This window comes from Takifugu flavidus, chromosome 7, assembly GCF_003711565.1.
Source record: "Takifugu flavidus isolate HTHZ2018 chromosome 7, ASM371156v2, whole genome shotgun sequence".
Taxonomy (NCBI): domain Eukaryota; kingdom Metazoa; phylum Chordata; class Actinopteri; order Tetraodontiformes; family Tetraodontidae; genus Takifugu; species Takifugu flavidus.
Window position 1 is genome coordinate 7,257,125 of NC_079526.1, and position 25,030 is coordinate 7,282,154.

Genomic DNA, 25,030 nt, shown 5'->3' on the forward strand with positions numbered 1-25,030 from the left:
TATGTGGACGTGCAGGCCGTCTGCACGAGAGGAGCTAAAACAAAGGCCCCCGGATAAAAGCTGCTGTCTGTGTGCTTGGTAGCAGCAGCCTTCTACGGTTTCAGCCAATAAGGAGGAAAGCATCCGCACAATCTCAATTTCTAGTCGTTCCTCTAATTTGAAGTAAAATAAGAATGCTGTTCTTTGGCTTCCTGAAAAACTGTCTGAGCAGCAAAGTGGCAAAACCAAAACTTACATCAGAGGCAGGTCAAGACTTCTGCTTTCAACTCAGCAGAAATGTCTTCCGCTCAGCTAGAAAATAGAAGTGGACTCCTAAATGACCTTTGACCCCCTCACTGGCCACATCGATGTCAGCAGGATGTAGAGGAGTTCCTGCATCTACAGAACGTTGTTGTGCATGTTTTAGACTACGAATCAACACAGAGGACACCGATTTTAACAACGATAATAATTTATTTAGAAGGATCTTTGGCAGTACAGAACAACTAAGGGCCATTTCATGAGAACATTTGAAACAGAAGTGCTTCCTGAAGACAACGATGACAAGAAGTAGAATACTGAAGCGAGGAGTGCGTCTTCCATGTACACGAGGACACGAATCAGTGGCACAAAGATTAAATGGTGCCACAAAAAGAGCTGCAGATTTACCCGCACATGTTTCTGGGGCGCTGTTGAACACCAGAAATGCCCCCACGTGACATATTTACTGCGAATGAAGTGCCCCCTCAGTAAAAGTGTTCAAATGTATCACAGTAAATCTAACACAGACACAGATTTTCTATTAAAAGTCTTCCATCTTCACCCGCTCACACACTTCTGGCCTAAAATACGGTACAAAAACATTAAAAAAAAGACACAAAGACGGACATAAATTCTCTTCTGCATTCACATCCTGTTGGCATTATCCTACCAACAGACAAGTGCAACTCTAAAGTTCACGTAAGGGAAGCTGAACATGTGCATCTGTTTTTCTATTCCACGGAGACGTTCCCCTACTCTTCCTCCTTCTCTCGCGAAGAACGCAAAGAGGTGAGGGAACATCCTCCCGGATCAGAGACTCTTTTCATCTCGATGCCCGGAGGATCAGGTGGGTAAGGCCAAGAACTTGATAAAACCAAGTGAAAGAACCAATCAGAATGCACCGCGCACATTCGTCACACAGCTCACAGTGGGATTGAGCACAAACATGCACGCTGAGGCTAAACATGCTCAACGAGGGTAAAGTTGTGACATCACAGCTCCTGTCAATCATTGCATTAACATCATTCAGAATACTGCCAGAGGTCCACAGAATCATCAACAAAGGCAAGGGCTTGCCTCTTTCTATTTTTCATTGTTGATTTTCTCTCTCTTTCTTCATTAACCGCCCTTTACCAAACAGTTTAATATTCAAACGTACAGACATCAAACACAAATAACGTCTATTAGAAATACTGTTGGAGGTCAGGAGTATCGCTGCTCCCATAACATGTGCAAAGACCTGTTGTAGTACAACGTTGCTGCCACACGGGGTCGCTGTTTCACTCCGTCGCAGGCATCAGAAGACAGTCACTGGCACAGCAGTCAACATAAACGTCCATGCTCAAGTTAAGGCTGAGAAAAAGCTCAAAAAGGCGAGATGGGGTGACCCAGTTCAGGAGAATAAAGTGGTACGTCGTCTGACTAATAATCCAGACATAAGTTTATATGGAGCCCGTCCTGGATCAGCACCCTACATCGGTGGGGGGTGTCAAAGAGCCACTTTGCTGAGTCTGATTGACAGGCTGGAGCGGTGCTGCGCTCGAGGGAGTGTGGAGCTGCATCGGCTCCGCAGCTGGACCACCCGGCCCGCAGAGCCACGCACCCGCAGGAGGAAGTCGAAGTTCGCCGAGGTGTTCATGGCATAGAAGACGTTGGCGTTGTCGGGAATCACCAGTTCTGAGCAATAAAAAAAAGGTAGATTATAATGTAGTCTAAAAAACTGTCAACTATATATTGTAATATATCATTTGATACTAAATGTACCTCTCTCCTCGGAGATGACTTGCACCAGCTCATATCCCTCATCTGGCTCCACCTCCAGGTTGTGCTTCGCCATGGCTCTTGAAATCACCGCTGGCGTCTTGTCCTGATTGGTCAACTATTGTGCACATGGGCAGAGAGCAAAAGCACGTTTCAACATACATGTGAACCTCTACTGGCAGAGCATCCCAGCGGTTTCTGCATTTACCAGTATGCTCTTGTAGAGGTTGCCGTTGCCGTGCTCCAGGCTGACTCTTATGATGCACGCATCTTGTGCCTGCGTGTTGTATGCTGGGGTTTGACCGGGCGAGCTGGGAGTCAGGGGTGTGAGGGAGAGAGACCGCCTGTGCGTGCAGGGAGGCCCCTGGAGCGAGGGGATGACTGGAGTCACGGAGACACTGGCTGTGGAGGAGCCGGTGTCCATGGAGTGTAGGGACGTATAGGAGGAGGATTCAGACAGCTGCACAAACGCAAAACCAGAGGTTTCAGACTTTTGCAAACACAGAATATCCACGGATGCGATTGGTAAACAACCCACTTTGTTCTGCTGGGAATCAGAGCTGTGAGTGGGAGTGAGGCCTTCGCTGTCTGACGGGCTGCTGGAGTCACTGGAGGACACGCTGACGGAGTCCATGCTCTCCCCTGAGCTGCCGTTAGGCGGCGACCGCGGCGTCTCCCTGACCGGAGAACTGGAGGCGCTGCTGTCTGCTCCATGAAACAGCCTGGGGACGACAGGAAGTCGGCGATAAGATAATGAAACAAACAGGCCCAAGCAGCATGGTCCAACGCTGGGAAAGTGCAAGCGTCTCTGACACATCATCTGCGCTTTCTCACAAAAAAACCCCTCCTCCGTTGTGTGTTTTGGCCTACTCACAGGCTGAGTCTCTTCACCATGCTCTTCCTGGGCTTTGGTGAGGTTGGACTGCTGTCACCAAGACCTTCAATCTCACAGGACAAGGCGTAGCTGCGAGGACAAACACAGATAAGGAACCTCAAACACAAAAAACCCTCACAGCTATTTGGCAAGAAGAGGTAGTAGAGAGAAGCACATATAAAAGAGGTAAGAGGATTACCTTTCCTCATCACTCAGCCAAGTCTGGCTCTTAAACCAGCGCAGAAAGGACGCCTCTGGGGTCAGACAGTAGCTGTTACAGGCCGACTGCAGCAGCTTGATCTGGGCGATCACCTCAAACTCCTGCAGAGACCAAGCCAAAGTCAGGGCGCGTGATAAATGTTATGGCGTTATTTTACCAGAAGGGGGCGACACTCACCCTCCGTCTCTTCTCAAAGTTGATCAGACCACTCTGCAGGACAGGAAAAAAGAGGGTGGACATTGCTTAGATAAACAACTGGTAGACGCAGTGCTCAAGAAAATGATGACTCTCCACAGCCAGCGGACTTACCTCCACAAAGTCAGGCAGCGCCGTATCCAACATGGTCAAATCGGTCAGAAAAGTCCCCAAATATGGAATTGTCCCTTGCATCGCTCCCTATGAAGACAAACACAGCACTCACGTTGCTGCACAGCACAATGTCCGCACTGAGTAAACAACATGTCGTCCCAGCAGAGCAGCTGAAACCTCGCCATTGTTCCCTTTATCTGCCTGTCTTGGCCTCACCATCTCTTTCTGCAGCTGTAATCTCTTGTGTGTCCGTTTCTGGTGCTCCTTGGCACAGCTCTCCAGGCTGGCGAACTTTGACGTTCCTTCCTGCCGGGTCAATAAATTATGTCGTTATTAATACTTATAAGGTTACTTATCCACCAACGGAGGTTAATCATCGGTGAGAATGCCTTCAGATCTGGCTGCACGCACCCTCATGAGCAGCTCTCTGCTGGTCAGGTAGTTGTTGTGATCGGAGAAAATGTCAGACAGCTCCTCGAACGTCTGCACGCTGTCTCTGCAGCCAAAGGCACAACAACACTTAATACCGCACACCAGCTAATGCTAGCGTACACATCCACGCTCTCCATTTTATGTACTCGTTTGCCAGATGATGGCAAATGATGTCTAAAACCCTTTATGGAGATTCTCTGCCACTAAACTTACTTGTGCACGCAGGCCCACACCCTCTTCAGTCTGTACAGGGGGTTGGACTGCAGCGCAGAGACGATGGCTCGCAGAGACGAGAAGTTTTTGCGTATTCGACACTCCTGTTGAGACAAACAGGCCGACACAACGGGGGGGTCACGCGCAGGTTAGCGATTATTTCACCGCTGAAGCGGAACGTGCGCGAGCTCTGCCGTACCTGGGCGATTTCAATCCAGCGCTGGATGACCCGCGCCCTGACGTGCGGCCTGAGCCGCCGGTGCCTCAGGATCGTGCTGACCACGCAGGCCGTCACCGCGTTGAACTGCGCGATGGTGGCGCGGATGGTGGGGGCGCTGTGCTTGCTGTCCTTCTTGTCCCTCTGAGACCAGATGGAGCCCAGGCAGTGGTGCGGTATCACCCTTTTAAACAGCAGCTACGTGACAGAAATGGACTGGCATTAGCATGGCGTACGTGCTGGTACGTGCCACCCTTGCCCCCCCCCTCACTCACTGCGTCCATGTAGGTCAGCTGCTCGGCCACCAGGTCAGTTTCAAAGGACAAGAACTCATCTTGGGCCTCAGGCTCTACTTCGTTCTCCTCCCCAAGGCAGAGTAAACCGTTGCCATGGAAACCACCTGGAAGCAGGCAGAAATGATGACACGGGTACAAATCCACACTGTGCCAGAACGAAAACTGTTGGTGTTTTAATGCGCTAGGTGGTGCTATAGTAACGAGGGGGGCACCACAAAAGGCTGGGATTCACTCCAGATTTGGGAAATTCAAAACAAATGGGGGTTTGAAATTAAAAATTCTGAAGTTCAGCATAAAACTAAGCTGCAACTTGATGATCACTCCTGTCATGGGGCCTCTGGGTGACTAAATCCTCTAAATACGACAGAGAAGAAGAATATTGTGGAGGGACCAACCGTCCGTGTCGTCCAAACTGGCCTGCGTCTGCAGCTGCTCCAGGAGACCTTCCGCTCGCCTCAGAGCCTCGGATCCCGGCAGGGCCTGACGCAAATAGTCCATGAGCCTGTGGAGGCAGGGGTAGTCCGGAGGTTCCTGGAAGTCTTCGGGACACTGGTCCAGCCAAGCTCGCAGGAAAGAAGCCAATGCACTGAGACAACAAAGGGGAAATGGGATTTCAGCTATGGAATACCATGAAGGGGAAAATGATGAACATAACTAGACTCGTCTCACTTTCTGATGGCGGCATTTGTCTCAGAGCTTTGATGTCCAGCAGTGTCTCGTCCGTTCTCCTCCGGGCTCCCGTAGCTAGAAGAGAACGTAAGAACGCTGCATTAAAAAGACACCCACGATGATGACGCATTCGCATTTTGTTTGTTTATTTGCGTCCAGTCTCACCTGTCCAGAAGGAGATGCAGCACAGTCTGCGTGCTGGTAAAGGCTCTGTAGGTGGACAGGAAGATGGAGGTGTAGGTAAGGTCGTTGTCATCGAACGCTGTCAACAATGTTTCCACCAGACGCGCCAGGGTTCCTGCACGGATACTTCGGATTTTGCAGGTCTCCAACTGGCTGACAGTGTGTCCGGGAGGTAAGCGGTCCCCCTCGGCCTAAAAACAGAGATTTGCACACGGTTAGGTCTCCGTCAGGCTGACTTTGCTGTCAAAACACACTATTTGAGACTTGAAAATGGTGGAATTGACATTAGATTGAGTGCAGCACTGCTGTGATGCGGCCGTGTGTTAAAGCGGAAAGTCTACGCTTTGTTGAAATGTTGTTAATAAATGAAGTTTGTCAGCTCAAACTTGAAATGGGAGTCGAATTCACTGGTAGGCAAAAACATCCAGGAAACAGAATCCAGCGCGTGACCTATATTTGAAATTTTCCCTGATGCGTCTACAGGAAAAATGGTTTACCAAAAAAAAAGAAGAGCTTGGGAGCGAGAAGGCAAAGTTAGCGCTCTACGACAGGAAACATTCCAATCTGCTTTTAATCAGGACAGGCTCCTCCTCCAGCAGCACTCCTGACAGAGAGGAGGGATCTTCCCCCTCCCCTGGCAACAAGTCAGCCAGAAACATGAGAGTTTATCTGTGAATATAGATAAGCTCTGCACACACTACAGTGAATTTAAATTAAATGTACAGATGTATCAACAGCAGAGTCCTTTAGTTCTATTCTCCCCCAGTAGATGGCGCTGAAAGGTGCCGCCACGTTGCCTGAATGAGTTAGAATACAGTTGACAGGTCCGGCTGTTTATACGTCGATACAGTTTGAAGGCACGTAACAATTGATCTCTTCTTTCTGGTGCCAGTCCCCCTCACTGGTATTAGACACAAACACACTACAGTCATCAAAAGCAAACAGAAGCTGAAGCTCCATGTATTGGATTCATCGCACCGACTCCCTGCATTCCTTTGGCAACGATGCGAGAGAAACAAAACATAATGTCGTTAATTAGCCCTTGTAATATTCTGCACAACACCTTATTATGCTGGTGTAAACTGCACAGCCAGGGGAACAGTAATGCCTCACATGCACTGAACAACAGCAGGAAAAGCTCTTAATACCCCCCCCCCCCTCATGGTTTTTTGTCTTTTTGTCATAGCAGTGCTTCATTAAACTGCTGTACAGGAGAGCGAGCAGGCAGGAAAGCCAGGAAATCACATGCTTTAGTTAAACAAGGCCAGGTCTGGGGAAACCGCTGATATTTTTCATTTGCAGGCGACTAAAAAGGTGTTGCCCAAACTGGGAAGTTTTAGCTTTTGTTATGTTAAAACAGCCCTGTTGTTTTCACAGTTGGCCTTCAACAATAGCAATTTGAGTTGTTTGACTGTTGTTTGAGCTCAGCGGGCTGCACCGGGCCCAGCAGACAGCGGAAACCCAGCGTAAACCGCGCTCGGAGCGTAGAAATGGGGGGAGTTGACATCAGACTCACCCCCAGCCACCTCGCGCCCTTGTTGGCTGCTTGCTGAATCTGCACCCTCTTTAGCGTCACGTTGTAGATGGCCCCTTCCTCGACTTCCTCCCCCCAGTCCTGCACCGAGCTCTAGAAATGAAACAGAAAGAGAAGGTTAATGCAAAGACTTTCCCACATCGGCGGTTCGTCAAAGTTGGAATTTACACATTTTTTTTAAAGCAGAAGGGGAAAAAGCAGAAGTGCTAAATCAGCCGGGGAAAAACAGGCCGAGAAGTAGCTGTAAAAGAGGCACCAAAGTGCAGTAAAAGATCAAAAACTCCCCCAAACTGCCCGCCAGGCCTTCCCCTTCCCCTTGCCCCATCCCTGCACCCCTTTCACCGAAGTTTGGTTGAGAGCTGGACGGCTTCACTTCAGTCAAAGACCTGGAGATAAGAGCAAGGCTGGATCAAGACTTTGCAACGAGCCCCCACCCAACAGAGGAAAACATCATTAAAGTTCTCTCTGTTGGTGCCTCTTCATCTGTTTAAAGACACCAGATCGAGCCACTCTTAAAGCCACCCCATGAGACAAAATGGACGTGAGCTCATCTTGACTCCGCCACTCCGGATGTAAATCACTCCCAAATAAACACACTTGCTGCGTGCTTATTCGGGAGTGAAGCTAAGACACTTTCTAAAACATGCAAAAAAACCCAAAATACAGCTCAGGGAGAGCGAGCGCAGCCGGGGATCTGCTGACACATCTACATATGGAGACACAGACAAAAACAGAGGCAGAGAGGAGGCACCAGCCAAATATAAACACCACACATGCAGGGTTGCAGCCAGCTCCTCTCACACTCACGCGCCGCTGCGGCCAAGATCACTCTCACTAGTCCATGCTGTCGTTTGCACGCTTCAGTGGCCCGGTCCACACCATTCCCCCACACTGAAAAGGTCAAAGGGGCAAAGCTTGGTGGCTCTCAGCCATGTTTGGGTTTGGGGGCAAAAAAAAAAGCATGTGATCCTCGGATGAAAAGAAAAAAGACAAAGAGAGACAGGGGGGTGTAGGAGGAGCAGAAAAAGCGGGGCTTCAACAGGCTGGTGCGGATGAAAACACTAACACGGCTGCGTGCTCGCGTCCCGCCACCCTATTCGGCATCCGAGTGTCACGTTGTCGGGATTTTTGTGGAAGCTGGCAGGCGCAGGGACAGATAAACACACCAGCGTGACTCATGCGCTCCACACACTCCCAAAACAATAGCGGGGGGCCTTCGCTGGCTGCTGGGCTCACGGTCTGCACACACCACGCAGCCCTCAACACGACCGGAGATGTTCTTCAGAGCAGGATGGAGAAAAAGAAAAGCGAGCCTGTTGGGTTCGTGAGGGTGAAGCCCCGGGAGGTGAAACGAAAATAAAGATGCAACGTGTCAGTGGGAGAGGAGAGCCATCAGAGCGCGCTCAACAGGAGGATGAGTTACTGCAAGTGTCCGTGGTTTCTGCTGTAAACAGGAGATGATTTGTTTACTCTCTGCACTTAATGGCCCCTTCCTCCCCCGCATGCGTAAAAGGCGCACAAAGGCGAACGCTGAGAGGTACACGGCCCTTTCCCTCAAACACCGCTCTTGTGGAACAATACTACCAGTTAGGCAACGGCGGTTGTGTTGCCTTTTGTGTTTCCCCCCGGCTGGATATAGCTGGGATCAAGCGGAGAGACGGGGAGAGGGGGTCGCTAATTGTTCCCTTTCTGGTTCACTACAGCCCCCCTCCCTCCACCAGACAAAAGTTTGCACGGAAAGCGAAAGACCGGGGGGTGGGGGGGGGGGGGGGTGTCGACAGTCCAAACTTTGTGCCGTCTTTACGCGCAAACAACCTGGGTTAAACTGGTTTTTGGAACTTGGCAAACACAAAACCTAACGTTCTGCTGTTGCTCTGCGCACTATCCCACCTCCTCGTGCTTATCTCCCCCTTCATCCGCTTTCCCAAACACGCACCACCCGGACACAAACACACACATACACATACGTGCGCAGAAACTCGAGAACAGAGGACGTAAAAAAGCGTTATAGCTTATAGTTTTACCATTTTAGTTTTCCAGGCGAATTTCATGGTGAGAGCTTCTTTTCCGATCGGGGGACAGCATGAGCGCATATAATCCACCAAAGCGAGAAGATTATGATCCTTGATCAACTCAACGTAACGCCAGATCCTCGCTGTGATTCCACCGTTTCTTTCACTTCCGCCCACTCAGCTTCAAACTCCGAGCCCACTTCTCGTCCGTCTGTCACCAAGCTCTCCCGTCTTCTACTGAATGACCCAACTCCTCCTCCGCGCACAAGTCCCAGTTAAACCCCTCCCCGTTTGCCCGACTTTCACCGGATTGACAACAGTGTGCGTGGAGACCACGTTTATTACGCTCTCGGTTTGCGCAACACTGCAGTTCCTTTCCTACGAAATCCCTCACATGATAACTTTTAAAGCAAACATTGGCAAAACCCTAGCAGCAACACACGAAATGGAAAAGAAAAAGAAAATTACATCTATCTATCTATCTATCTATCTATCTATCTATCTATCTATCTATCTATCTATCTATCTATCTATCTATCTATCTATCTATCTATCTATCTATCTATCTATCTATCTATGCTTCCGTATCTTCCTCATGTTCATCACTACAAACTTCTGTTTTTAAAAGAAAAGAAAACTGAAGAAAGAAGCTGATCATCAAATATTTAGGTTTTTTTGGCTGCCTTATCTTCACGATTTCACGACACATTTTGACTAATCTGTGCGAGCAGGAGCGCTTGGTGCTGAGCGACGTGCGGCGCGCATTCAATTCACCAGCTACGTTTACAAATGTGGGACAAACTTTGATCAAATGAATAAATCTTAGCCCCCCTGAGCCAACCCGCCTTTACGCAGCCTGAATTTCATTTTCCCGTCCAATAAAAGATGATTCATAAATTGTATAAGTGTATGTGTGTGTGTGTGTGTGTGTGTGTGTGTGTGGGGGGGGGGGGGGGTATGACATTATGCTGGGCCTTGCGTACAGATAAAGCCACGCACTGTAGGGCCGAGCTGTCCTGTATGGAGCAGCTGTGGTGGGGGTCTCTGCGTGGGACAATACAAGGAAGGCGGCGGATGCCGTCATCGCCACTGTGCATTGTGAGCGACAGAAGAGGAGAATGGTCCCAGTGTGAGGAAGGGGCAGCTCTGTTCCCCGCAGATGTGCCTGCGCACGTACTCAAACGCCCCCCTTGTGTGAGTAAACGGGAAGAAATGATTCAAAACGTTGTCTTTTTCCCTCCCCAGTGTTGGTGAGTCTGCGGTGATCCCTGATGGATGGAAGATGGTGGTGATTCCTGCCATCCTCTGGTTCAGAGGGCACGTGATACTCCTGATGGCTCCCACAGCACCAGCACGTAACCCCAACGTCACGCCGAGCATCACAGGCTTTCATCCACCCCACATCAGGCCCCCGTACAGCAGGAATCCTTTTCTCCGGACACCAGGAGGCCAGGGAAGGCCGACGTGCACCACGGTCGGGGTCTCCCTGTGTGCGTTTGTCATGTTTCACTGTTGCCTTTGCTGACCGGTCCGTATGCTGCGTTCGCTGGCTGGGCTCCAGTTCCCAGGCCGAGTGGCTCCTTCAGTCACTCGAGGTCTGGAGATCCCAGAGGGGCAGTGGGAAGGTGCTGACCCCACAGGACCTCCAGCTCAACCCCCAGGGGTGATGGTGGTTTGAGGGGGGGTTCAGTGCGTTGGTCTCCAAACAGTGATGTCACATTTAGAGCAAACAAGACATGTGACACATGTGGCGAACGGCGCTGTGACGGCTGAGCCAACAAATCTTAAAGCCTGAGTTGAATATGTGGCCCAACATGAGCCGATTCATCAAGGAACGTTTACATCGATACTGATATTTTTGTAAATATTGCTACACATTTATGAAACAGCCATAAAAAAAGCCACCTCCATCTGACTCATTTGTCAGTCGATACGAGAACAAGCTGTTCACGACCGCTGGAATTCCAATTGTCCTAATCTCATGTTTAACTATTAATTAGATTCATAAATTCATGCCTGTCCCCTCTGTCATAAATCAGTGAAATCAAATGAACCTTTATCCAAAAGCAAAAAATGCTCCTAAAGCTAATTACCACATTAATAGAATAAAGCATATCTACGCTATCTCTCTTTCTCATTATAAGGGGAATTAATTCCTTAAATTAAGACCAAGCACTAAATACAAAACACACACACAGAAACTTTGTAACACTTCAACTCTGTACATTTGATTTAATTTCTTCCTATCATACAATTTTTTTCTCTGCATACAAATGGGATCTGTGCAGCGGTTTACTGTGATCTATGGATCGTCTGGAGTATTTAGAGGAAAGCTGTTAAATGTTGCTCCCAGGGTCCCTGCAGCATAAAACAGGCCAAAACAAACAAGTCTTCCCCTCTCTTATGACATAATTACATTTAGGAACTGGGTCAGAGCGTTTTCACAGTCCTGTGATGACTGAATTCCTCCACTGTGCTCTTCTGCCTGTTTCTTAAAGTCGGAACGAGGAGCTGCAGCACAGAATGCAGAGGGGACAAAAACAAGAGGGGGGCCACTGGCGCTGGTGTTGCACCAGCGTGGGGGAAAAAGGAAAAAACCTACATTCCAGGAAATCTCCCACATCCTGCCTCCAGACTCCAGCGAGTCCGCTGCCCTCATACCTGACTGGCTGGGAAACCTCCCTGGCCTGGAAACAACCCGGCCAGCAGTGGGAGCGGGCCTACCTCCAGATAAGACCTTGTGACATGTACGGAGAGTGTTTTGTAAGAATCTTATCTGCTCTAAGGAGAGATAGATGAAGAAAAACCAGAAGGATCCTGACTGAAAAGTATGATGCAATGGGACCGTCCTCCGCAGACTTCCAGAGAAGGAGTTATGAAAGAGACGCGGGGAGATTTTTCCCGCTCAGAACCAGTAAAAGGCAGGGGAACTACTCAGTTCCGGCACGAGCCAACCTCCTGAGTGAAGAAGGGTGATCCGAATGTGAATCTCTCCTGTTTACTTATCTGCAACAGTGTGTGTGTGTGTGTGGGGGGGGTGCTGTTTCAAACATGCTGTCCAGCAGAGGGCAGAGTTCATAAACCAGCGCGTTTATCAGTCAGCAGAGTTCAGGCCACAAAGGTCAGATTTACGGTGCAGGGTCACGATAATCTGGTGTACAGTCACTGAACAATGAGGGTGGAGATGATCCGGGGAACTCTGGGACAATCCAGGGAACACACACAGAGCTGCATTTTATCCTTGTCACTGTCGGAGTCTTCCTCGCTCCACTGAAGCCTTTATTGAAGCGGCCACATTAAAGCGGCGTCTGTCTCTTGTGTCATGTCTCTGCAGCACTCTGATCTATTGTCCTGCCTGTTGTTGAGCTCTTGCTTTCTCTGGATGGGTGACATCATTAGTTTCCAGTAAAATCCAGAGCTGGAGACCCCTCCTCCCACAACCCCCCCCCCACGCACAAAGCACAGATCATCACCCGCTTAGCAGAAAAAGCAGGGTGGAGATTTATTAGCAGCAAATCTACAGGAATAAGTTATATCAACCGAAGTTTGAGGCTGCAGAAGTTTGGGTTGTTATTTATTTATCCATATGCTGTTTCTTGAAAATAGGGATAATCCTTTCCTGAGTTATGATGACTCAGATGCTGTTAAGGTACTTTAGGCGTCTCCACGTTACAAACACACACATACAAATCCTTGTACCTCTATACTTGTGAGGACTTTGTTGGACATACTGTATTACCTAGCTCCTTACCCTAACCCTGACCAACCCAACCAACCCACCAAAATAAACCTGATCCTAATTCTAAGCTCAACCTTAAAACCATCTTTTAACCCTCAAACAGTCCTTTGAAGTTGAGGAGCAGCCAAAATGTCCTCACTCTCCAAAAATGTCCTAACTCTGCTGGAAAAAAGGGCATATTTTGGTACTCAACATGTAGCATCTACAAGAACACACACATGCCTCACCTCCACGGGGCCCCAAACCCATTCCCCTCCACACGCCCACAGATCTAAGCTCTGCTAAGCCTTGAATGAATTAGTCTGGACTGGCTCAGATGTCTGTCTGCCCCCGGCCCCACACCCACACGCCCCCCTACACGCACACACACACCCCGATAATGGGAGAGGGACCATCTGTTGGCCAACAGTTGCACGCTCCCTTTGACTTGTCGCGTTGCTAACAAAAATAACATGGCTGGCAAAGCCATGTGAGGAGAAAGATATTTAACCATCATTTTGCTTCAAATTGACCTTTCGGGGACTTCCTGCGACTGTTCAGGAAGCGTGCTGTTACTGTCAATCAGACGTGTGAGGCATGTGCGGCGTAGGAACCGAAAGTGCGTAAGGGATGTGTGACACAGCACACGCACATGCTGATGCCGCGGAAAAAGCGCACAAAAACAGGCCGTCTCCACAACACCGGGGAACATCACACAGAGTAGAGATCCACCGAGGATCCATCCAAACCTGCGTGGTTCTGCGAGTGTGGCATTTAAGGATCGGGTGCTATATGGGATGAGCACCTGCTGACTTAATAACGGTTGTTGAGACGACCACGGCTTCCAGCTCTGGGCGTGAATGCGGTGCACACTTACACATGTGTGCTCTGCCTGTCTCTCACACACACATCACAGAGTCAGCTTGAGCCTGGTCAGAACCAGGATGCTGAACGGGTCATCCACGCATAAAATCCTCCATATGGTGCATTTCCACCCCACAGGGACGGATGCTGGGATGGAGGGGACAATGTCCGCATGATCGACTTTTCACACCAGCGCCATCGTCCGACCTAATTAGAGGCACGTTCACAGTTTTGGACCCGCGGAGCGAACAGACAACTTTACCCGCCGGGGGCGAGCCGAGCGAGTCGAGGCCGTCTCTCTCGGTGGGGTGAAAGAGAACGAATGATGGAGACCTGATTTGAGGAGAAAAGGGAAGTCTGCTGGCTATGGATCGGTGCCGTTCGAGACAAAATCAAGGTCAAAGGTCAATGCCCTGAATTTTGTGACTGCGTAGTGGGCTCTGCTCAATAGTCAGCCCAATTCCCCTTGGGGGGAGAAGGGGGGGGTGGGGGGTGCATCGTTTACACCACAAAATAAGTTTCCATTTACACAAAAAAAGCATTTTCGGAAGAATTGCGGTCATGATCGGACGGATGAATCACAGCGTCAAAACACATGCCAAGCAAAAATCAAAACATTATAAAGGGGGGGGTGGTGGTACGTCACTAGTGTTCCCTCGGAACGTGCACTTCTCTCTCCAATAAGACACGAAAGGGGAAGGAGGAGTGCAGCCTCAGCTGTCTTCTGCTTTCTTTTTTCAATGGAAAGCGCGGCATCATCGAAAAAGTTTCGCCACATTTTTCGGGCTCTGATGTGAAGCACTTCTCCATTTTCCAGCCAGCGACCCCCTCGGAGGTCACTGAACTGCTGTTGACTATGACCCCCCCTCACCACATGTGTGAGGTAGCGACCAATATTCACTCCGCTGGGGTTTTATGGACCCGCCCGCGGCTTCATTGCTTTTCCTTATCACCAACAGAAGCAGAGAGTCTTTGGCTCAATAAAAAGCTTTTATGGTGGTCAAATGATCACTGACCCACTGCGGCGCGCGTGCTGCCGTCACTCCTGTCCAAAAGGTAATTTTTTTTAGAAAAAAAAAACATTTCATGATTGCCCTGGCTTCATTCTTTTCAGGGCTGGTTCTTGACCTCTGACCCGAACTGTGGACCTTACAACAACGCAGCAGGCTGATCACAGATCAGAAGTTCAACCCCTGATTTTATGTCAGGCTGGGTTTCATAACGTGGCGCATTTAGGGTAAAAGTTAATGGGCAGCAGAACAGCTGAGAGCTGAGAGGAAGAGGATCTACCTGCTTCAGGGCTTTGGTGCTCTAAACCTCTCATGACTCCTTGTAAATCTTCGTTATACAACTTTATGCATCTGCGCAGGGCCTCACAGCTGCACGAAGACCGACTGAGCCTCTGTATGAGCGTTAGCATCTTAAACAATTCTCGGAAGAACAGTGCTGCGATGTGTGTGTGTGTGTGTGTGTGTGGGGCGAGAGTGTGAACCAATAATCTGGAACCCAACAAACAAGCAGGACAACAGTTTTTACCAATGTAATCGGGTTTCTTCCTGTTTTCTGATCCGGTTAAATATGCTGAAAAGGGTTATTGAACATCAGTTAGGCATTTGTGCTGTATTTAGTAGCACTTTTTAAGCTCTTCTTCATACGGGCTAATTTAAGTTTTCCTCACAAATTACATCAGAACTTATGATTGAGTGATTTGAACATAGTATTTTATTTATGGAGCAAAAGAGCAACAAGTCATTAAGTCATTATGGGGAAAAGAAGCTGCTTAAGGTACCTGCATTTTCACTGTTGACGTATTTTTATGAATCAATCAGCATCATCTGTGAAGGAAACCGCAATTGTGTTCTATCTTCGGTATCAGTAATGATCCTAATGGAATCAAAGAGGAATGATTCTATATTAATGATTCTATGTTATTCTATGTTAAAGCTTTTTCTGCTTTCTGAACCACGTGTACAGAGATAGAACCTGCTGGTACTGCAGTATTTACAGGACGTGAAGGCTTCCTACTGGCTACTGTTGTGAAATGTTGTGAATAATAGAGCTGATGTATTTTGGGTTTGTGTTCTTGCTCAATGGCACATGAATGAATCAGACCTCTCGCTCACTTTTAACCCAGCCTGGACGAGACACCTTCACACAACATGATTTATTTCCCCACATGCTTTTATTTTGGTGGGGGCTCTGCTTTTATTCTGGGTTGCTGTGGCTGGTACCTAATCTCAGTGTGCCGTCTGCCAACACCTGAAACATTTTCACTTCAGCCTCGGGTCCAAAAAATGTGCACATGCAAACAATTAGACCCAACTAAGCCGGAATAATCCCAGTTCCTGGCAGTTTTGGAGTTATCACACTGCTGCCGCAGGAGGAATTTGTGACCTCGGGAGTGGAGCAAAAACAGAGATAAACAAACTCTATCTGAGCTGTGATGTTAGCGAAAGAAATTTAAAACTTTTCTCCTTTTAGTTTGAAAACATTGACGTCATGGTCAACAAATGATTTCGCCAAATTAGGAGGAATTAAAATAAATTGACCAGGATGTGGTCTCACACACACACACACACACACACACACACACACACACACACACACACACACACACACACACACACACACACACACACTCACACACACACAAACACATCTATCTTTATCAGGCATTTACATAAAACATTCCTGTCCTGAACCCTGACCTGACCCTTAACCCCAAAATTCTAAACCTAACTCTAAAATAAGGACCATGCGGGGACCAGAAAAAATGTCCTCACTCCACTAGTATATTGTAAATGTTGGTTCTCACTATGATGCATCACAAGAACACACACACACACACACGCACAAATGCACCCCAGGACCTAGTAACAAAGTTGCGTTGTTGCTTTTCAGAAGAGGTCAGACGTCTGTGTCGATGTCCAGATTGTCTTATTGGGTTATGAGCTGTCATCCTGTTACATCAAGTCTTAGTGAGTCAACGTCCAACTGAGGAACTGAAATCCAGTAATATGACAGATTGAGAAAAAAGAATCGATGTTGTCTGAGACGAGTGAACGGCCTCATTTGGACCTGATTTCAGAGTCTCTCCTGAATGCTACGTCCCATCACATCGGTGGTTTGGTAAGACGTGCAGGCCACAAATGTCCAACAAACAGACCTTGGAGGAGACACAAACACCTGCAATCTGTTGCTCACTGCACATTTTACTTTTCTTTTATCTTCTTTTGTTGTTACTACGAGCCGTTTTGCCCTCTGCCCACCTTTGGCTTCATGTAAACCCTCCAAAGTTTCAACACCATAATAACTGTGGAGGCCAACATCTGTGGGATTGTTTACCAGGACTGGAAGTGCTTCCCATTAAACACTATGAAAACAAGAGGGAAGAATCCAGCAGTACAGACACAATCACCGGTGTACTCACCCAGTGGCGCGGGCTGCTCTCAGGAGAGCGAGCCTGGTACCTCTGCAGGGCGACTCCCCTCTCCCCCTCCAGCAGTAGCGTGCAGTCAGGGTCTGGGAGCTGGTGGTGGGGACCTGTGGGCCAGGGCAGCAGGGTGGCCAGTGGGTAGTGGGAGATCATGCTGACCGCCTGGATCAGCGGCAGGGGTGACAGGGGCGAGTGGACATGCTCCAGTCTGGACAATCAGGCTCTCAGGTGCTGGAGATGATGAAGAAGAGTCCGCTGTTGCTCCCCAAATGTTGTGGCCCCCTCCTCTGTCGATGAAGACCTTGTAGTTTTCTGATAAAGTCTCTACCTCTCTCTCTCTCTCCCTGGTACTTGGTGGTCCACTGCTCTCCACCACAAGAGTGATTAAAGTCTATTGTCTCTCTTTTTCTCTCTACATCCTTCTCTCTTTCTTGGTCTCCCACACTCACCCCCCCCGGGAGGGGGAGGAGCTGCTGCGAGACTGCCCAACCCCCCCTCAACCAATGAGCAAAGAGGTTGACTTGAAGAATGGAGAAAGGAAAGAAAAACAGGAAGGCTGAGATAGAGAGGAGGATGTCATGGAAGAAGTTCTAAGAACCACTGAAAATGAAAGATATTCTCCATGACGGAGGACCTCAGCGCTGATGTGTGGAACGCTGAATCCCAACCTGCATTCAAATATGCGAATTCTCAGTTTGATGGTTGAAGGTTCGGATGCTGAAACACACAAATGCCCTCATAAAGTTACTGATTTAACACTCTGTTACGTTGTCTGACAGCAGGACTAAGGTCAAACCATAATAAATGTGTAACAGTTATGGAGTATGTGTTTGTGTGTGTGTGTGTGAGTGTGTGTGGGAGGGAGAGAGAGGGAGAGGAGAGAGAGGAAGGAGAGAGAGGGAGAGGGAGAGAGAGGAAGGGAGAGAGAGGGAGGAGAGAGGAAGAAGGGAGAGAGCACTGCCTGGTTCCAGATAATCCTCTTCAATGCAAATGCAGCATTTTACACATGACTGACTCTTACCTCCACACACACATGCACCCGCACCCCCCGTCACCACACACACACACACACACACACACACACAGGTTGTGGGTTGCTTCATACACAGTCAGCAAATGTGTGACTTTCCACCGTGTGTTCTCCAGTAAATTAACAACCATTAGAAACAAAAACATCCGGTGAAGTGAACACTGTGTAACGTTAATCCAGCAGTGAAGCCTCCACTTTGCATCCGATTTTAGTGTATTTAACTGCATCTGCAGGCACAAAAACGGGCACCGCCTGCGTCTCATCAGCAGAGCCAATTGAGCAGAGTTTTTCATACTTCAGCGGTTCATGAGAGCAAGGTTTATCTTGCTTTATGGAGTCCAGACAGCTCTGTGATGTGATGATTCAGACCTTCCCTGCTGCCTGACTCAGCGCCACTGAATTCCTCTGGTGTACTGACACACACAAATGAGGCTCCGCCTAACCTGCTCGATGTCTAACGCACTGATGAGAAACCGGCAAACGACAATCAAATCCACGTCAAAGTGAACGCAGGGAGACGGGCAGGAGCGAACGGGAGAGCGATGGGCAGGAAGAGCCAGGAAACGTGTCGTTTTGCTGTCTGGACTTCCAGTGAACTCGCAGCCTTCCTCTCGCCCTCTTTCCTCTGCTTCCTCTCCCCGCTGTTGAGTGATGGGCTGCTTTTAGCCCATTTTCTCCCAGGCTTCCCTCTGCCCCAGATTCAGATATAAAAACCTGCCAGGATGTTACAACACCAACTATTTTCTTCTTTCAGATTTCCTCTGGAAAATTTCTTTTGCCTGCCTCAGAGTTCTCACATTCCCTCCTCTGTGTGGCTTCATCAGTTAAACCCTCGACCTTCCCTTCAGTGTTCTTGGATTCCTTTTAAAATCAGAGTGTGCTGACACAGTCACAGTGTGGCCACAACCAGTTTACACAGCTGGGAAGGGGGAAAAAAAGTTTCTCCCTCTCTCTCACACGCACACACACACACACACACACACACACACACACACCACACACACACACACACACACACACGCGTGCCCATTAAATATTTATTTTAAAAGACATTTAATGCTTCGTCATCTACTCAGTTGTAATTTGGTGTGATCTTTGGTCCAGTCCCAGTTTCCAATTTTAACCCTCTATTTGGTTGCATCATTTGCAGCTTTTTCTAAGCGTATCTTTTGGTTCTTTTGTGCAGGAAAGCAGGTCACAGGTGTGTCAGAGGTCTAAGAGACTTTTTACACAACCAGTCAAATAAGAAAGGCCACTGTCAGTAGTTCTCTGTGGGCAATGAGCCCCCAGTAACCCAGCTGGAGACCAGTTGTATGTAGTTTCTAATCTTCCGTGAGACGCAGATTCACTACATTAAAATCATCGGCCTTATTTGCAGTTTTTATCCATGGGGAAAATTAAACATTAAGAAAACATTTTCAGCACTCATATTTTATGGTCTGTTTTCTTAAATTGTATATTTTACTATTTGTTATATTTATTAAGGTAGCTCCCATATTTAAAACAAAAAAAAGAAGTGTTTTTTGCATCCACTGCTGGGCATTATTAGAGAAATGCATTAACCAAACGCACATTATTTTAAAATGTATTTCTGTTGCAAAAGGACATGTTCGCTTTTATATTACACCAGACAGGAAGCTTTCTTTCCATCCATCTGTCCGAAACATCTTGGTTGGAATTCATACAATGTGGCTTTCTTTCTTTCAAGTTGTTCTTGTTCTGCTCATGCATTATTATCCAAGCAACATTTTAATGTAGGACAAGAGCGTGAAAATAAATCCATAGATCCGTAAAATAAAAGAGAAAATACTGATAAAGAATGCTTTCTATTTAAACTTTGAAAAATAGAGATAGAAGACTTATTCATCTCTACTCCCTTCACTGCCCTCTGCTGGACATCAAAAGAACACACTCTTCACTGTCTCCTTAATTAGGTAAAAAAAAAAAAAGAGCATGAAATTATTCACGATCCAAATCAGACCAGTGATTATTTTACAGGCTTCTCATTAAATTAATCTCGAAGTTTGGTTACATTATAATGGGAATATTACGCCTCCTGGAATCATTGTTATATTTTTGTTTGTTCTAAGAACTGTTTCCTGATGTGATTTCAGTATTAATATAAAGCCAAATATTCAAATACAGAACGTTTTCAAACACTGAAATAGGTTAAGTATTTTTTTCTTTAAATTATGTCAAAAGTACTCATGTCGAGTTTAAAATGTAGTTTTGGTTTCTCTTGGTGTAAACGTGTACTGTCACACAACAATCAAGTCAATTCCATCCAGTCAAGCACATTTACACACTGTCACAAAGGTCACACTCTGATAGAGATTGCCAATGTCAGTGCACAAAATCTTTACTATTGGTAAAAATTGAGGGATTAAAGGTCACTTAATCTTTTTTAACCTCCGCAAAGGAGGTTATGTGACCTGCCGGTGTAGCAGAATAAGTTAGGAACAGATTTTAATGAAATGTTCAGGGATTAAAAAAATAAAACATACATATCTGCATATTTATGGTATATTGAAGAACTTTGCAGACTTATGTAAAAAAAAGTGCTGGTTCTGAGGAGTAGATTAATAAACCAATTCAAACATGTTAACTTCAGTCTGGACCAAAGTTCCCACTTCCCCTCAGAGGCTGCGTCTCCTCATTAGCATCCTCTCAGCTCTACTTCTTTCTCCAACACCACGGGCAGGATCAGATGTGAGATGCGGCTCCACAGTCCTCCGTATTTGTCTCCATCCATCCCATTGTAGCTCACGATGTTGGAGTCCACCAGCCTCTCTCTGAGGTAATCCTGGACATTCTCCTCCACTTCTCTCAGACTCTTCTTCTCCCCGAGCACGTCTTGGGGCAACAGCACAGTGAACAGCAAGAACACTCGCTTGTAGGCGGCGTGCTCATGGTCACAGTAGCGGTAAAAAATGAGGGTGGAGCCAGGAGGGAACTCTTCGAGGCGATGGATGACGGCAGCAGGCTTGTCTCCTTCAAAAGCTGCTCGTAACTGGTTGTCGATGTCCAGCTTCACTTGGTCACTGTCCATTCCGGCTGTATCTGCTCCATCAATGTAGAGCAGAGATCCATTGAGGGCAGAGGAGAAGGAGGCGGCCAGCCTTTGAGCCAGGCAGCGCAGTGTCTGCTCTGCTCCGAGGCCAGCGGTGAAGATCAGACTGACCGGCTCGGTGGGCTGGGCGGTTTTCAGGTGTTTCTCCAGGTGGATTTTGCTCCTCCTCCACAGTTCAGGCCGCTGACTCGGAAACTGAGTTTGCAGAAGACTCAGCTGATCTGCAAATGTTTCCAGCTCAGGAGCCCTGCACGGATGATCTCCACCCTTTATGAGACTCTGGTCTCGAGGAAGGAACTTTAACGCCAGCAAAATGGTGACACAGATGAGCAGAACCGTGAAAATCAAAGGCCAGTGGCACCACCCTAAAAAGGTCATTAATAAAGCTCTTAGCAACGTTTACATGCAGATATAATGAAAGTGTAAATAAAGCCGCTCACCTCTGCCGGATGTTATCAAGCTGTCTTTAATTACAGCAGCTTCCTTTGTTTCTTTTGGAAGACAAACTGTGATTAAATCATTGTTTTAAATGTCTCACTTTGCTTCAGATTGTCACACTCAGCTCTAAAAAATCCCTTCAATACCTCTTTCTTGGTGCTGGAAATGTTCTTTATGTAATGGATTGTTGTTCACAGGTTTCCGGATTGTTGTGTAACTTTCTGGGGCCGGATACACACTCCGAATATGATGATTAGCTGGTGGCATTTCTAAAAATAGGACAGAATTCATTAATGCAACAATATAAAGACATTTATATACAAAAACACAGTTTTATATAAACCTCTACAGTACCAAGTCTCATTGTTTTGGCCTCCATTTTCCTCTGGTAGTCTTGATTGGCAGTAATCCTTATATATCCTTCAGTTAATGTGCTTTCTGAAGAAAAAGACAGGACAGATTAAGACAAGTTTATAATCCTCATCTGATGTACTCATTAACATGCAGGGTGAAATTTTAGCACTTCCCTACCTTTAACATTTTCATTTACAGGGATTCGACAGCGTACACTGGCCACTACATGAGATGAAAAGTTCCTGTCTTCATGGGGCCGCGGTATGGCTGCACCATCTAAACAGTTTATATTGATTTATCTGTCAGGGAAATGCACCAATGATTTCAACTGCACCGATTCTAACCGTGTCCACGTGAGGAATCCTGGACAGCATCCATTTGGAGGTCTTCATTAACCTCCATAAGTTCAGAGCTCTGAATATTCCTATCCTTCTTATGATCACCCCTGGCCATGTCTCCTTTAGACCCCAGGGGTCTTTTCCTGGGTGACTCTGTTCAACAAGGAAATGTGTTTACAACACGCAGTATAAAAGAAATATATATAAAGGTATACATTGAAAGGATTTTACTGTCAACTTTGGTGCCTCTTTTCAAGTCCTTGGAATGTCTCAGCACGGTCGGATGTTTGGTTGAACTCTTTTTAGATCTCGTTACAGGACCTCTAGGGGTCCTCTCGTAACTCATTGCTGAGACATAAACAGATATTATTGTCAGCGAGCGTCCCCACCTCTACAGTCTGAGGAGATTCTACAACCAGTGCAAAGGAAGAAAAGCAAGAAAGCTAAGCTGCTACTTGTTGCTCTGTATTGTGTCTATTACCGGTAGTTTCCAGGGCCAAGCTAACTTTCACACTTCTTCAATATTGACTTACATTTACCCATCTGCCGTGCTGATCTTCTCAGAACCCGCATCCCTGCGCCATCAGGAACACTTGAATCCATTAGTAATTAGGAAAGCAAATGATAAAAAGAATGAATTCTTGGAAAAAATCCTTGATCAAGCCACTTTATACAGTATATAGGCAGTAGTAATAGAAGAAAATATAACATGTTAATTAACGATCAAAGGAAAATGGGCTTGGATCTCTGGAAGATGAAAAGACAAAGCCCTATAGAAATACCGTTCTCACTTTGGCGGAGGTAATAACCATCCAGTCATATTAAAACCAGCAGAAGATGAAACATTTTGATCACAAACAAATTCTCAACTCACTTCCCTGTTCTGCTAATTGCTTGGTGCTTGAAAGGCACAAACATTCTGCAAAAGGAAATGTTAAGGCTATTGCTTCTGTTTCCTGAAGGAGACAAATGAGGTACAACACGTTGTATGGGACAGAGCGTCCCACCACCTCTATTCAAGCCTTGGGTGGATTATCATGACATTCCATTCCGTTCCATTTCAGTTCATTTAATGATACATGGACATGCCACCAAACCAAAGTCCAAACCAGCAGTTGGGTGTGTTGCAGACCCATCAGAGGGGACGGAGTGGCAACACATGCCAGTGCGGACCAACTGGCATGAACTTGGCATGGCCCTGGTTGTATGGTGCAAACCTTGGCCACACTTGGCCTGCGGGCCATAGTTGGACAACACTGGTCTAAATAAAAGTACATCAGTTCTACATCTGAGGAGCAGATTATTGAATACATATGAATGGATTTTAACAAAATATTCAGGAATTCTTCTTAAAACACACTTCTAACATGTTAACTTCAGTCTGAGTGTCACACTCACTAACAGGAATGACCAAAAAAGAGTTCCTACTTCCTGTCTGTATCTGCATCACCTCATCAGTATAATTTCTGTTCTACTTCTTTCTCCGACCCCCACGGGCAGGATCAGATGTTGAATCTGGCTCCACAGCCCTTCAATTTGTTCTCTGTCAGTCCTATTGTGGCCCACATGGTGGTTGGAGTCCACCAGCCTGTCGCTGAAGGCTAGAGGTGAAAATCATGGCCCACCACTGGTGGCCACAATCCCAGCTTTAGTCTAAGAGCCAGTCTTAATCAAGTCCAGCTGAATGGCTCGGCAACCTGGTGCTAAACTGGTGAAACTGCTGCCTTGCCCTCACTTTATGGAATATACCAGAACACAAACACACCCCAGCACCTGGTAAGAAAGATCTTTTTGAGTCAAGGTCCAACTAATCCACTGAAATCCAATAAAATAATAGATTAAGAAAAACAATCAATGTTGTCTGAGACGAGTGAACGGCCTCATTTGGACCTGATTTCAGAGTCTCTCCTGAATGCTACGTCCCATCACATCGGTGGTTTGGTAAGAAGTGCAGGCCACAAATGTCCAACAAACAGACCTTGGAGGAGACACAAACACCTGCAATCTGTTGCTCACTGCACATTTTACTTTTCTTTTATCTTTTTTTGTTGTTACTACGAGCCCTTTTGCCCTCTGCCCACCTTTGGCTTCATGTAAACCCTCCAAAGTTTCAACACCATAATAACTGTGGAGGCCAACATCTGTGGGATTGTTTACCAGGACTGGAAGTGCTTCCCATTAAACACTATGAAAACAAGAGGGAAGAATCCAGCAGTACAGACACAATCACCGGTGTACTCACCCAGTGGCGCGGGCTGCTCTCAGGAGAGCGAGCCTGGTACCTCTGCAGGGCGACTCCCCTCTCCCCCTCCAGCAGTAGCGTGCAGTCAGGGTCTGGGAGCTGGTGGTGGGGACCTGTGGGCCAGGGCAGCAGGGTGGCCAGTGGGTAGTGGGAGATCATGCTGACCGCCTGGATCAGCGGCAGGGGTGACAGGGGCGAGTGGACATGCTCCAGTCTGGACAATCAGGCTCTCAGGTGCTGGAGATGATGAAGAAGAGTCCGCTGTTGCTCCCCAAATGTTGTGGCCCCCTCTCTTTGTTTTTTCTGATTAAGTTTCTACCTTTTTCTCTCCCTGGAACTCAGTGGTCAACTCCTGTCCACCACAAGAGGCTCAGGCTTCTCTCCACCCAGACTCGAATTTAAAAACTGCCAGGACGTTTTACAACAATAACTTCATATTTCTTCCAAATTTCCTTTGGAAAATTCCCTGTTTACTGCACCTGAATTCTCACATTCCCTGGCCTGTGTGGTACACAGATGGGAAGGAGGGACCGTTTTGTTCTTTCTATCTCACACAGGATAGTCACAATATTTTTTATTT

General features: G+C 47.3%; 2 protein-coding genes across 4 annotated transcripts; both read right to left on the reverse strand.

Annotated features, from left to right (window-relative positions):
- Positions 1–433: 433 nt before the first annotated feature.
- On the reverse strand, positions 434–17,367 carry rgl1 (ral guanine nucleotide dissociation stimulator-like 1). 2 transcript variants are annotated; one of them, XM_057039250.1, is made up of 18 exons: positions 16,973–17,367; positions 6,931–7,041; positions 5,397–5,605; positions 5,232–5,306; positions 4,958–5,148; positions 4,542–4,666; positions 4,249–4,464; positions 4,050–4,153; positions 3,816–3,900; positions 3,621–3,710; positions 3,405–3,491; positions 3,273–3,305; positions 3,075–3,196; positions 2,876–2,965; positions 2,540–2,723; positions 2,210–2,461; positions 2,005–2,119; positions 434–1,917 (listed from the first exon to the last, which is right to left on the reverse strand). In XM_057039250.1, exons 1-18 carry the CDS (start codon positions 17,129–17,131, stop codon positions 1,730–1,732), a joined length of 2,436 nt encoding a protein of 811 aa, XP_056895230.1. In that variant the 5' UTR covers positions 17,132–17,367; the 3' UTR covers positions 434–1,729. The 2 variants fall into 2 exon arrangements, with proteins under 2 accessions (XP_056895230.1, XP_056895231.1); XM_057039251.1 differs by lacking the exon at positions 16,973–17,367 and adding an exon at positions 8,973–9,211.
- Positions 17,368–19,631: 2,264 nt separating this feature from the next.
- Positions 19,632–22,796, reverse strand: LOC130529246 (torsin-1A-interacting protein 1-like). 2 transcript variants are annotated; one of them, XM_057039264.1, is made up of 8 exons: positions 22,742–22,796; positions 22,440–22,556; positions 22,215–22,361; positions 22,048–22,146; positions 21,871–21,954; positions 21,663–21,785; positions 21,519–21,584; positions 19,632–21,443 (listed from the first exon to the last, which is right to left on the reverse strand). In XM_057039264.1, the coding sequence occupies exons 1-8, from the start codon at positions 22,779–22,781 to the stop codon at positions 20,665–20,667; spliced, it is 1,455 nt and encodes a 484-aa protein (XP_056895244.1). In that variant the 5' UTR covers positions 22,782–22,796; the 3' UTR covers positions 19,632–20,664. The 2 variants fall into 2 exon arrangements, with proteins under 2 accessions (XP_056895244.1, XP_056895245.1); XM_057039265.1 differs by having other exon boundaries at positions 19,653–21,443; positions 21,519–21,569.
- Positions 22,797–25,030: the final 2,234 nt, after the last annotated feature.